The sequence below is a fragment of the Columba livia genome, chromosome 1 (assembly GCF_036013475.1).
Source record: "Columba livia isolate bColLiv1 breed racing homer chromosome 1, bColLiv1.pat.W.v2, whole genome shotgun sequence".
Lineage (NCBI taxonomy): Eukaryota > Metazoa > Chordata > Aves > Columbiformes > Columbidae > Columba > Columba livia.
This window is the reverse complement of record NC_088602.1, coordinates 195,308,470-195,322,047: the sequence shown is the minus strand read 5'-3', so window position 1 is coordinate 195,322,047 and position 13,578 is coordinate 195,308,470. Positions and strand designations below refer to the sequence as shown.

Below are 13,578 nucleotides of genomic sequence, written 5' to 3'. Positions count from 1 at the left end.
GTGAAATTAATTGGCAATAGACTGCAGCAGGACAGATCGACCCTTCACCAAGAAAAGTGGATGCCCCCACAGGAATTTCACTTAGAAGACCCCAGGAGACCCAGAGCAATAAGGGCTGGCAAGTGCTGTGCTCTCACCGCCAGATCGGAACCACGGTTATGTTCCAGAATGGAGACGGGACTACATGTGAATAAATGTTGGGTTTTTGTTCCAGCATAAATGTAGATTGTTGTTCATGGAATTAATATAAGCCCCTATGTTTCTCTCGGGGAAGTCGGGTACCTGCCGTTACGAGCGAGCAGGCGGCGACTGCGGCTGCTCCTGCCGCTTGTGTTGCTGCGTTAATTAACGTCTCCCAGCTCCTGCTCAGCGCCGGAACCCCTGAGCGGCGCCGCGTTTCCCACGGGCTGCGGCCGCCGGAAGTGCGGGGTGAGCGGCGGAAGCGGCGGTGCCGCGGCCGCTGCTGGCGGGGGCGATGCTGGCGGGCGGGCGCCGAGTGGCCTGCGCCGTGTCCGGCGGCGTGGACAGCGCTGTGGCCGCGCTCCTGCTGCGCCGCAGAGGTGGGTGAGGGCGGCGGGGCCGGGCGCTGCTCTCTGCCGGTGCAGCGGCGACCGTGCGTCACCTCACGGTTCCCTCTCGGGCCTCCTGCCCGGCCGTTCCCTGCGCATGCGCCTCCTGCGGCCGCTGGAGCAGCCCAGCCCGGGCCGGGCGCCTCGGGGGCGGCGAGAGTGAGCGGTGACCGAGGGCATGGGAGAGACTCGGAGCAGTGATATGACATCGCGTGTGGCTGCCCGAACGGTTCGGGTTTGTGTGGCTGAAAGGCTGGACATGAGCCGGCCATGTGCGCCCGCAGCCCACAAGGACAATCGCGTCCTAGGCTGCGTGACCAGCAGGTCAGGGAGGTGATTCTGCCCCCTGCTCCGCTCTGGTGAGATCCCACTGCGAGTCCTGTGTCCAGCTCTGGAGCCTTCAGTACAGGACAAACATGGGGCTGTTGGACAGGAGCTGGTGGAGGGACACCAAGATGATCAGAGGGCTGGAACAGCTCTGTTGTTAGGACAGGCTGAGAGTTGGGGTTGTTCTGCCTGGAGAAGAGGAGGCTCCAGAGAGATGTTATAGCAGCCCTTCAGTAGTTAAAAGTGCAATTAAGAAACATGGGGACAGACTTTTTAGCAGAGACTGTTGCAGTAGGACAAGGGATAATGGCTTTAAACTAGAAGAAAGGAGATTCAGGCTAGATACAAGGAAGAAATCTTTTACAATGAGGGTGTTGAAATACTGGCCCAGGTTGCCCAGAGAGGTGGTAGATGCCCCCTCCCTGGAGACATTCACGGCCAGGCTGGATGAGGCTCTGAGCAACCTGATCTAGTTGAAGATGTCCCTGCTCGTTGCAGGGGGTTTGGACTAGATGATTTTTGAAGGTCCCTTACAGCCCGAACTGTTCTGTGTTTCTATGATTCTGTTAGCAATAGAAAAAAATAATACTGTGACTGTAGTGCAAAACTCCACAGGATGTTTGCTTACTATGGGGCTACTCACATCTTCTGAAAGAGGCAGTTACCCATGTGAGTCTTGAAAAACACAGTTTTAGAGTTGAGACTTTAGAAATTTCTCTTTATAAGTCATTCTTATAAGTCATAGGTTGAGAGAGGTCCTCCTTCCCCTCTACTCTGCCCTGGTGAGACCACACCTGGAATATTGCATCTAGTTCTGGGCCCCTCAGTTCAAGAAGGACAGGGAACTGCTGGAGAGAGTCCAGCGCAGAGCAACAAAGATGATGAAGGGAGTGGAGCACCTCCCTTATGAGGAAAGGCTGAGGGAGCTGGGGCTCTTTAGACTGAGGGGTGACCTTGTTAATGTTTATAAATATATAAAGGGTGAGTGTCACAAGGCTCTTCTCAGTGACGACCAATGATAAGGGGCAGTGGGTATGAACTGGAACACAGGAGATTCCATTTAAATTTGAGAAGAAACTTCTCCACGGTGAGGGTGACAGACACTGGAACAGGCTGCCCAGGGAGGTTGTGGAGTCTCCTTCTCTGGAGACATTCAAAACTCACCTGGACACATTCCTGTGTAACCTCATCTGGGTGTTCCTGCTCCGGCAGGGGGATTGGGCTAGATAACCTTTCGAGGTCCCTTCCAATCCCTGACATTCTGTGATTCTTGCCTTTTTGTAGGCTACCAGGTGACGGGTGTCTTTATGAAGAACTGGGACCCTCTGGATGAGCAAGGAGCTTGCTCCGTTGACAGAGATTGTGAAGATGCTTACCGGGTTTGTCAGAAGCTTGATATTCCTTTTCACCAGGTTTCCTACGTGAAAGAATACTGGAATGAAGTATTCAGGTAGAAACACATTTAAAATAGGTGATACTACTGTAGAACTGTGTTACTGTGAAAAGTGAGGATGGACAAAAAATGGGCAAAGGCGATTTATTTCAGTATTATCAGTGCTAAGAGAGAGTGGTGGCATTGCAGATTAAGTTGTTTGTCCTTTCATCTGAGCCACTGTACCGTCGCTTTGAAAAATTAAACAAGGTTGTTTAATTCTGAAAGTACTTCCTGAGAGATAAGTAGGACGTGCTTGGTGGGTAGCCATGTATCCCCGGAGGTGATATTAATAAAACACAGTTACAATATTGCAAGTGTTTGTTTGACCATGTCCTCAGTGCACTGTGGAGAAAATCTTCCGAGCATTGTTTTTTACAGGTTAAAATCTTATAAGTATTTTATTTCTTACATAAAATGCTTAATATGAGACCCTCCAGTCCTGGATATATTATGCAATGTTAATAATGTTTATATACATTTGTGTCTTTATTTTTTATTTTACAGTGACCTCCTGAAAGAGTATGAATTAGGAAGGACTCCTAATCCTGATATTGTGTGTAACAAGCACATAAAATTCAACTATTTCCTTCACTATGCTATGGATAACTTAGGTGAGGCATTTTTGAAGTGTGTCAGTACAGAGTGTGTGCTGTGAAAATGCTTAAAGGATACAAACTCTTAAAAAGCTGAGGAAAAACATGAGTTCCTGTGCCTGCCTAATTTCACGTATCTCTGTGCTAGTATTTCAGTATTTACAAAGTATTTGGTTTTAACTTTGTTATTACATACAGAATCATAGAGCGGTTCAGTCCCTGCCCACAGCACTGGGGTTGGAACTATATAGTCCGTCACATCTTCCACTAGATTAGCTTGCTGATGTGTAGGAGCAGATTTAATTCAGAGACTTCCATTGACTTGAGCATTAAGATTTTTACATTCCTAGGTGGTCACTGAAGTACAAAAGCACAAGTTCTCGCATGCGATGAATAGCTTATTTAGGTTATTGTCAGTATAAGAGTTTTCCATAGGTTTTCTTCCTTCATTGGTTTCTCCTTTTTTTTTTTCCTAGTTTTTTATAACGCTGTTTTAAATGGCGAATTTCAAGCATGTGACTTTGTGGTTTGGTTTTATTTTTCTCTTGACAGGAGCAGATGCAATTGCTACTGGGCATTACGCTAGGACCTCGCTAGAGGATGAGGAAGTGTTTCAACAGAAACATATCAAGCGACCACAAAGGCTTTTCAGAAACCGTTTTGAAGTTAGAAATAGTAAGTGGCTACTTCAATTCATATTTCATCCTAGATATGAAAAAGAAATTTAAACTATATTCAGCGTCACAGAATCAGGGAATTTTGTTTTTCTCACACAACGATTACCGCTTAAACCCCAGCCTTTCTAGAAGGGTGATTAGCAAAACGGGTTTTACTTTACTTAAAATTACCCTGACTAGTCAGGTATTACATTTTCTGTTTGGAGAGTTCAAACCCAGGTGCAGGGGTAAGAATAAGCATTTCAGCAGTAATCAAGATTCTGAAGGAGCTGTAATGTGGATTAAGGAGACAGGTCTGTCTTCTATACCCTGGACATGTATTTCAAGAAATCTTGATCAAGTATTTGCATAACTTACATAAAATTTTCCTTATATGTTTCTTCTGTTTTAGGGAATGTGTTCTTTGGCTATTCATTATATAGTTTTGATAGACCTCATCATGGGGGTATACTTCAGTGCAATCTAAGAATTAAGGCCTGGAAACATTAAAATTAATACCATATTTGATAATGTATTTTGACTCTGTTTTACTGGAAAAAAACTCCAGGTTTTCATTCATTAGTTCTACTATTCTGCCTTATTTCTCCTTTAGAAGCTTGGTTTTCCCAGGCACATAAAGGTTCTGCCTATACTGCAGTTGAAAAATACGAGTGCAGGCTGTGCAGAGATTTTTAAGGCTACGATTCTCAGGTCAGCAAAGGTACCAGTGGCGGCAGTGTAGGTTTTGCTCTTTAGTAGTTTGCCTGTGGCTGTGTTTAGTCAGAGGTCGGTCTCTGCACCACAGGGATTCAGTTGTTATTGGTACCTGAACTAGCCTGATTCTTGCTGGTTTGGGTGCATCTGCATAGCGCTGTCAGAGCTCGGGCAGCGATTCAGAGATTTCCCACATAGCTCTGCAGTGGGCAAGGATGCGGTAAAGTGGCTCAGATGAAGCTCTGATGTAAAATGAGAAATGTGCTCTATCCAAAGGGAAGGAAACTTGCAAACTATGCAAAGCTGCCCCAGTGATGTTTTGGTGTTACAGCTCCCTTGCTTTGGTGTTCCCTGCTTTCATTTGTTTGTTCTGGACTTAAAGGGGTTTATTTGTTCCTTTGTTTTAATTTTCTTTCTGGAAAGTTGAAATGGTGCCAGCTGGACCAGTGGTGTATGCTTGTGACAGGTTGTGATTCTCAGCTGTTGTATTTTGTGATGTTCTAAGCAGGCTTTCTGCCCTGTTGCTGAGATTTTGTGTTATTGGTTGTGACCAAACTACTACAGGCCAGTAGTCAGTGTGAGTCAAGAAACACATCAGTAGACTTTGTACCAGCCATCAGAGCTATTAGCTCTTAAAGAGAGTGGACAGAACATGAATGAAAAATGGCACCAATTTTATTGCATCTGGGCAGTTGGGACATTTCATCTATTTTATAGAAAAAAGTCAAACTCTGAGTATTGGGAGTAACTCTGCTGATTGCTCAGGTTGTTGATTTGAGCAGTGTGTTTTCAGGGCAAAACTGTTTTTTTAAAAATAGTATACTCTGATACATTTGAGTGGTTATTCTGTCTTTCACATGAAATGTGAAAGTTATTTTCATATTTCTGTTGTTGGTGCTCTCGCCAGTGCCACGTACGGTAGTGTAATAGATAAGGCAATGTAAGACTTTGTAAGAATCTCCGTTGTACAAAATCAGAATCTTTCTTGATCTTTTTAGTGGTGAGAAAATACCCAAACATTTTTCCATTGCATTTTGAAAAACCTGCAAAACGCTGTCTTTAACGTGTATTTGGAAAGAATAAAATTAAAATGTGGATTGTTGAACGCAACACTAAAGGAAGTTGAACTATTTAAAGGGGTTATGGTGAGGTGCTTTATGTGTTCTTCACTTTGCAGCTGTGAAACTCCTGCAAGGGGCCGACCTCTTTAAGGACCAGACCTTCTTTCTCAGTCAGATCTCACAGGAGGCTTTGAGGAAAACCATTTTCCCTTTAGGGGATTTAACAAAAAGCTTCGTGAAGAAGATAGCAGCAGAACACGGTCTTCATCATGTGCTAAAGAAAAAAGAGGCATGGTAACACTTAAACTCTTTTGACTTGTATTTCTTTCTAAAATAGACTTTCCTGAACTTTTTGAACTTTAATCTGTGACAACCTGACTGTTTCCGAGCACCATAATAGAACAGATTGGGAAGTAATTTTATAGCTGTCTGCCTGCTTAAAAGTACTTTTATGAGCTTGTCATTTCTTGTGTATTTAGCTTGCAGATAATTTGTCTACTATTGTATCTCAGAAGAACTAAGGTGAAGGGGATTGTGATAGAATGCTGTGAGCCTTAAGGAAGATGTTCGCTAGTACAGCAGGTGAGAAGCCTTTGAGCTTTATTTTCATAGCTTTTAAAGGCTTCTTCACTATAATTGTTTTTCAGTATGTCTTTATTAAAAGTTCTGTTTCTGTGACTGAGAAATAACACTTCATTATTTGATCCTAAAAACCATGCAGGCAGCAATTGTATTGCTGATGGCATCTTGGTAGCTTTTAATGTTTATATCCATCTACCGTAAATGGTGGTTTAAATGGTTGAAGAATGCAATAGAAGAAGGCAATAACTGAAAGGAAAAGGAAAACATATTTTTTCATGAATGTTTTTATGAAGAGGTAAGTCTTCACTGTATCACTTGTGTTAGTTTTGTACTTCAATCTGAAAGAGACTTCGTTTTTTAATTTACATACAATGTAGTCAGCAAGGTTAATGTATCTATTGAGCCTGTGTTCTATTTTCTATTCTCTTCTATGCCTAGGGCTCTCACTGGTGCTGTGTAGAATTAGTTTACCTATGTTGTAGCAGATGCTGTGGTTTTGTTTGTTTTATGAGATGCCTAGCATAGTTTGTGATGCATAGTTCATGATACATAGAGGAAAAAAAATCCATCTTGGACATTTATTAATAGGCATTATTTCAGATGTTTTTCCTCTGCTTTTATGGATTCAATACCACATTTCCTTTTCAGAGTATGGGAGTCTGTTTCATTGGTGAAAGAAACTTCGAAAATTTCCTTCTTGAGGTGAGCAACATTAAATCTATGATAATCTTGATGTTCTGTTCTGGTTTTTAATAGTGGTTTATAACACTACAGAAGAACCTCCAGCAGCTTATGGCCCACATGATGTAGCAATGTCCTATCTCCCCGTGCAGTCCCAAGTCTCCCAGAAGCCCACGCCAGCAGGCTGTGGGCAGCGTCTCGCCGCTCCACCAGCGAGCAGTCGCTTTCTGCAGCAACAGGAGCGAGAGAACTTGCCCTCCTGTGCCTGCCAGGCTGACAAGTTGGGATGTGAGAGGGGCGGACGTCTGAGTCCTGCCATCCCCTGGCGTGGGTGAGGATGTGGGGAGTGAAGTGCAGCAATACTGCTCGTAGCGACTGCCCTTCCTACTTTTCTCCCTGAAGCAGCACCAGAGAAGAGGCAGTCAGCTGCTTGGGCAGAGTTTGCTTCTTAAAAAGCTGTTTTCCAACTTCAAGAGAACGTAGAGACAGAACCTGAAATAAACTGTGAAGTTTTTTTGGGCCATCTTGTGACTTAAACAATCTCTTCCTATTTGGTAGTATTTAGAACCTCAACCAGGTAACTTTGTTTCCATTGAAGATAAGAAGGTGATGGGAACACACCAAGGTAATTGGCTAACCCACCTTAATAACTGCTTTTAGTTAAATGGAACAATACTGCTTATATTTGGAGGGACAAATTTTGTGAAATTCCAAAGCAGTCTATGGTTTTTTTCCCAGGTTGATAACTCTAATAATTGTGGAAAACTTGCTTTATACAATAGTGAGCCTTGAACTGGTTCTTGATTATTTGTTCTGCATTGCAGTGAAGTAAATGATAATTACTAAGGTTACTCTGTTGATGCTAAGTGGTTGTTAATTTAATAGTGAGACACCATTGTTCATTTAATTATTTCAAAAGAACTGTGCTTCAGTTCCCGATTCTTTAGTACCTAAACTTAGCAGAAAAAAATACACCATGTACCTGAGTGATGCACAGTAAGACCTCACCAAACCTGGGCAGCTTACCCTTTCCTGCCCTGTGCGTGTCCTTTGCTCTCCTCAGTTCTAGCTGCCAGAACTGAGTTCCTCTCCTAAGTAAAGTATGGAAGTAGGATGTTCTACTAATACATACAAGTACGGGAAATTGGTAAGACTGAGTGGTAACAAAAACACAAATTAAAGCTGAAATAAAGAAGTGTTTGTCTTTTATAAACCCTAAAAATACTGCAGTTGAGACAGATTAGTTTGAAATCACATGCTTCAGTACCAATGAAAACTTTCCAGTCATTGTTAGTTTGGTCTGTAATTGACAAAATTCTCTAAGGTTATTTGGTTTGTTATTGTTTGTTTGGTGGTCAGGTTTGGGGAAATGATTTTAACGTATTTTTCTGAAAGTAAACTGTGAAAGTTTGCTAGCAGCATTACTTCTTCCTCTTTCTTTAGGTTGGTTCCTCTACACAATAGGCCAGAGGGCTAGACTGGCAGGCCTGAAGGATGCTTGGTTCGTTGTAGATAAAGATGTCAGCACTGGAGATGTCTTTGTGGTGAGTTAATTAACACTGCTGTTGCAAATGACTCACGCAAGCGTTTTGTGACTCCTGCTGTACGGAATGTCGTTCTAACCTGGGCAGAATTCTTGGCTTTCCTCTTGGAGAAAACAAGAATCAACTAATGCAGCATCAGCAGATTCGAAACATCTTGTCCAAACTAGCTTTTCTTGAGTAGGAAATTGGTTTAGATCTTGGCATGGAACTTTTCCAAACAAAGGGAAATACTGAAAAGAATCAGCCGATCTACTGAGCCATCATTTTCTGCTGTAAAACATGAGGTTTTCATTGTAGTTATTATGACACGGTATATAAAATGTGTATGATCTTGGTTTACTATGTATTGCTACTTTATTTTTCTAGTAAAAGAAGTAGTAGCCAGTAATACAGTTTTATCTTATTTAAAACTTGGGAAATATATATATATATAAATATACACACATATGGGTAATATGTGTATATAGTATATATAGTGTGTGTATATATATATATATATATGTAATCCTACAAATTATTGGTGTCTTAATGACTAATCCCGTGAGAGTTCTGCAACTTGCTATCATTGTTAATGTTCATTGCTGTCCATGCAGTTATTATTCTCATTTGATACTGATGCGATTATAATGAGGTGTTCTGCTACTTGCTGATGTGCCTGGGGGGAAAAAATCATAATCAAAAGAGAGCTGAGAAGAAACAGGTGGGATGACTAAGAATTGTTTTTTATACTCTACAGTAAGGTTGTGTTTGTGCAGCACGTTTGCTGGGGAGGTGTTGAGTTGGGAAATTGGAGAAGAGGGAGGTAGCAACTTGTTGAGGTAGGATAGGGAGAGTGGTGGACATCTCAATCTGAAGAAGGCAGAAATATGATTGGAGAAAAAAGAATATAAGAAGTGACGTGACTCTGAGATGCAGAAGGTTGACAAATAATTCAGGCTTGATTTAGCCTTTTTTTGTTTACATTAAAGGCTTCCACATGGAGGCTGATTAAGTGTGAATAAGCTCTTGCTTTCTTACTCATTTGGCCTTCATTTTGGTATGGCTGGATGCCGCTTCTATATTGCATGCTTTACTTCACAAGTTACATGCTCTCTGGCAAAAGCATCAGCATTAAATAAAATTAATATTTTAAGGCACCAACAACAGATCACCCTGCTCTGTACAGAGACCTGTTGCGGACAAACCGAGTGCACTGGATAGCAGAGGAACCGCCTGCGGAGCTCGTTAGAGATAAAATGATGGAATGTCACCTCAGATTTCGGCACCAGATGCCATTGGGTAATCAAATCTTGTTTTCTTTTTTGTTTTACTCAGTTTGTGGAACTGTGCTGGTGTGTTCAGTGTAGTTTTGCAGAAATGGTTGAAATTTTCTGGCTTACCTTTCTGTCTCTCTAGTGTCTTTATAAAACAATTCTGTGGACTGGTATCTTGACTTACATCTGGTTAAACGAGTGAAGAAGTTTTTTTCTCTTTGAATGTGAACCGTAAAGATTAACTGGCAGGTGTTTGGCCATTTTCTGCTCTAGTGCCCTGTGTGCTGACTCTGAACCAGGACGGGAGTGTGTGGGTGACACTAGTGAAGCCAGCAAGAGCCATCACACCTGGGCAGGTAAGTTGTTAGAAATGGTTTTCTTTCCTTTTTTATGTTTTGGCTTATCTGGCTAATAAAACGTTAGTGTTTTTATTAGCTGGAGCAAAATGGTTAACTTAGTTGTGTGTGAGAGCAGTTAGCTCTATTTTGGCTATTCATCAGCTGTTTTGAAGGAGATTGTTCCTAGTTTTAAATAGTCTGCTGTTGCTCATATTGTCTGAGAAACTGGCAAGTTTTAGAACTATATGAAAACTTCTATGATAAACATTTGTATATGCAGAAAGGTAAGATGTTGTTGTCTTCAAGAAACAGATTTTTAAAGGCATTAGTTTGGTAACTGGCTACTTAATATGGTTTTAGTGTTCAGATTTGTTTAGTGAGGATCTGTGTCCAGTGAATTTCCCTGTCCCGGAGCAGTCCTGTGTAGTGATGCCTTTTAACACAGGGAATGTGAAGGTGCTGCATTACATCGTAAACCAGTGCTTCTCAAACTTTTTCTGGTTGCCCTCTCCCAGCCCACATTCTGTCCTCTCTCTTCCTCCCAAAGCTTGGGGGCCCATGGAACACATCAGGAGGCAGATTATTCTGAGAGCTGGTTGTAACAAACAAACTCTCCCTGTGTTTATCTCCTAGTTTGCTGTGTTCTACAAGGGTGACGAGTGCCTGGGCAGTGGGAAGATCCTGAGGATGGGCCCGTCAGTGTACACCATGCAACAGGGCAAAAGCCGAGAGGAGGGTCCAAAGAAGGAAGAGACTGACAAGGTGGAACCCGTAACATAACACATGGGCTTCTTTATTGAAGGACTTTGGATAATTGGCTGCCTGAGAATAATAAAAACAATAATAAATGTTTTTCTGTTGACCTGTATATTCTAAAGGTCAGTTGCCCATCACGTCCCAGCTCTTGACTGTCAGCACTGAACAGTTTTAAAACTAAAGCCAGTTTGGTACAATTTGACTGGACTGGTTGGTGCTATTTATGTTAGTATGTATCAAGGGATGTCTTAAAGTTACTCTGCAATAGTGGTTATGCATACAAGAATTTTAATATGAAAATCATGTCTGAAATAATAAATCTATCTTTTATGCATAAGTGAAATACTTTTCTCTTACTTGAAGTTACCTGTCTCTAGGTAAAGTACATACGTTGTTTTACAGTAAATGTATGTGCTTTGAACATGGGATGAGGAATGAACCAATACTAAAGTTCAGCATTTTGGATGAACTCCAAGCAACAGATATTTATTTTTCATTTGATATAGTTTTATAAGAAATGCTTTAGATTCCTAAGATGTATTAACCTATGCTTTCACATGTTTATGTAATTCAGAATTACAGATCTAGGGACTTAAAAACAATGTTGATTGTTAAATTTTTCACATAACTGACTCATTTTTTGTTAACTACTGAGGGCAGAGGCTGTTGGTTTTGTGTCCTGGAGAAGAGAATGCATTGTCGTGCTTCAGCAAAATGCAAATTCATATGCCTTTATTATACAGTTCATATAGACCCAGTAATAATTTGATCTTGGATCATGCCATGTGTCAAAATGGAGTGGTATTAGGAAGAACTGAATACCCCTGTCCAAATTACCCACAGTTACAAGGACTGAGCGTGTGTCGAGGACAACCTAAGCTTATAATAGTTTATTACAGCAATTCAACAAAGATGAAGCTGTGTCTTTCAGCACAGTAGTAGAAGGTAACTGTCACTGAAGTCCAGCTGTGCAGGAGCAGGACTTTTCAGGTGGGTTTAGAATTTTGAGATCTGGTTTGGGTGGTAGGAAAGCTGCACCATGAACAGATCTTTGCAGCAGATCTGGTGACTTGGATTCCGTGTAGCCTTCTGTCCTCTTCTGCTGTCTTACAATATACTAACAGTTACTTCTGCTTTTCTTACAAGAAAGAAAAAAAGGCGTAATCTTTTTCTCTCCAAAGTGTGGAAGGAGAAGAGGGAGAAGACACTTTTCAGTGTGTACGTGCTAGTCTGGCAAAGTTAAACACAGCTCAGGGAGCCCCATGGGGAAAAAACCTTGACCCATGGAAAAAATATTACAATTTTACTTGACATTACAGTAGATCTGTTTGAGAGAGGAAGAAAGCCATCCTTTTTCACCAGTGCCAAAATCAATTCAGTTTAGAAGTCTGTCTTCAGAGTGGCTATCCATGCGCAGGTCAACTAAAGACAATTTGTGCTTCACGTCAACTCCTGATTTGTGTTAGGTTAGTTGTGTTACAGGTCCTGGTCGTAACTGTTATGTGTTTTTCCTGATGTTTTCCGTATCTTTTCTGAAACTTGGCTTTGCAAAATGTGCAATTAATTACTAAGGAGTTAATGCTCCATGTTTTCCTCATCTGAGCTTTCCAGTAAATGTCCCAATTAAAATCTTCATAAGTGTTTTGTGTTATACTAATGTGTTTTTTTACAATGACTTCATCTGACAACACTCTCAGGTATGTTATTTGATACTGTACTAGTAGAGGTAGGTTCAACTACAAGGACACAAAGGACATAGCCATTTCAGTCTCTTCAGAATCCCCTTTTAATATTCACAGAAGCGCAGAGGCTGGCAAGGACCTCTGGGGATCAGCTAGTCCAACTCTGCAGCTCAAAGCAGGGCAGCTAGAGCAGGTTTCTCAGAACCATGTTGTTGGGTTTTGAATATTCCAAGGGTGGAGACTCCATAACCCTCAGATCTCCCCAAGCCTTTCCTTCTCAGAGCTGAACAAGCCCAGCTTTCTCAGCTTCTTGTATGAGAGATGCTCCAATCCCTCATCTGCTCCTCTACATCTCTGTTGGGAAGTTATCAACACTCCAGAGACCTCCTGGACTGCTTGTGCCTTTCAGTGTTGTCCCTCCAGCAGGTACCAGAGTGGTTTAAGTCCTCCATGAGGAGCAGGGCAGAGCTCCGTCCTTTCCTGCTGCTCCCTCACCTCCAGGATGACTTCCCCACCTCCCCTTCCCAGCCCACCCTTCCTGGACAGCCTGTCCCCACCCACGGCAGTGCTTGCTCTGTGTGAGCTGTCCCACTGGGTCTTTGTGATCCAAGTGCGATCAACCTCTGCAACTGCTCACAGATATCAACTCCTCTCATGTGTTCCCAACTATCAACGTTGCTATTGTGTGAGGAGTCCTTACGTCCCTTATAAAGGGAGGTAAAGGCTCCTCACACAATAGAAACGTGTTTCTATCAGGCAGCGCTTTCTTGCCTGTGTGCCTCAATTTATGTTGAAATACATACATATTTTTGGATCCAAACTCCAAAATTTAGATATTGTGTAGCCACCTGACTTATTAAAGTGTCGACAAGGTAAGTTCTCAGAGCTGCCTAAAAACGTCTGCTTCTGGGCCTGCCCAAACCCACTGAAATCACACCAGCATGGGGACACTGAAGTACCAAACTGCTCAGAGCTCTGGTCTTGGGAACCAAGACCCATACAATCTCTTCCCATTGTCCTGGTTTTAAACTCAACTGCTCTTAAACAGTTTTATGAACCAGCTCTGAAAAAGTGTTACAGGCAAAAAACTACTTGATAAATTTGAATAGGCTTTGCAAATTATTTCAGAACAACAAAAATTCCCACAGCAATTTTGATAAATTTGATATTTTTTTTACCATAAAATGTTCATCCAGCTGTATAGACTTAGTAGTTACTTGTGTTTCTTTGGGTGCGAGCATTGCTTCTGTGACAGGTGGAGCTGCTGGGTGGTTTGAGCTCTGCTTTACACTGGGTGAAGCGTTGCTGGCTCTGAGCAGGGTGAGGAAGCGCCCATTGCAGCGGACGGCTCAGCCAAGCAGGGGACGTGACTCCCTGTGGCCTGAAT

General features: G+C 42.2%; 1 protein-coding gene across 2 annotated transcripts; it reads left to right on the top strand.

Moving 5' to 3' along the window:
- Positions 1 to 371: 371 nt before the first annotated feature.
- On the top strand, positions 372 to 12,160 carry TRMU (tRNA mitochondrial 2-thiouridylase). Of its 2 annotated transcripts, none has more exons than XM_065048991.1 (11): positions 372 to 560; positions 2,181 to 2,275; positions 2,836 to 2,942; positions 3,477 to 3,599; positions 5,472 to 5,644; positions 6,586 to 6,639; positions 7,177 to 7,243; positions 8,062 to 8,162; positions 9,296 to 9,440; positions 9,689 to 9,771; positions 10,387 to 12,160. In XM_065048991.1, the coding sequence occupies exons 2-11, from the start codon at positions 2,226 to 2,228 to the stop codon at positions 10,531 to 10,533; spliced, it is 1,050 nt and encodes a 349-aa protein (XP_064905063.1). In that variant the 5' UTR covers positions 372 to 560; positions 2,181 to 2,225; the 3' UTR covers positions 10,534 to 12,160. The 2 variants fall into 2 exon arrangements, with proteins under 2 accessions (XP_064905063.1, XP_064905062.1); XM_065048990.1 differs by having other exon boundaries at positions 2,181 to 2,346.
- The last annotated feature ends 1,418 nt before the right edge of the window (positions 12,161 to 13,578 follow it).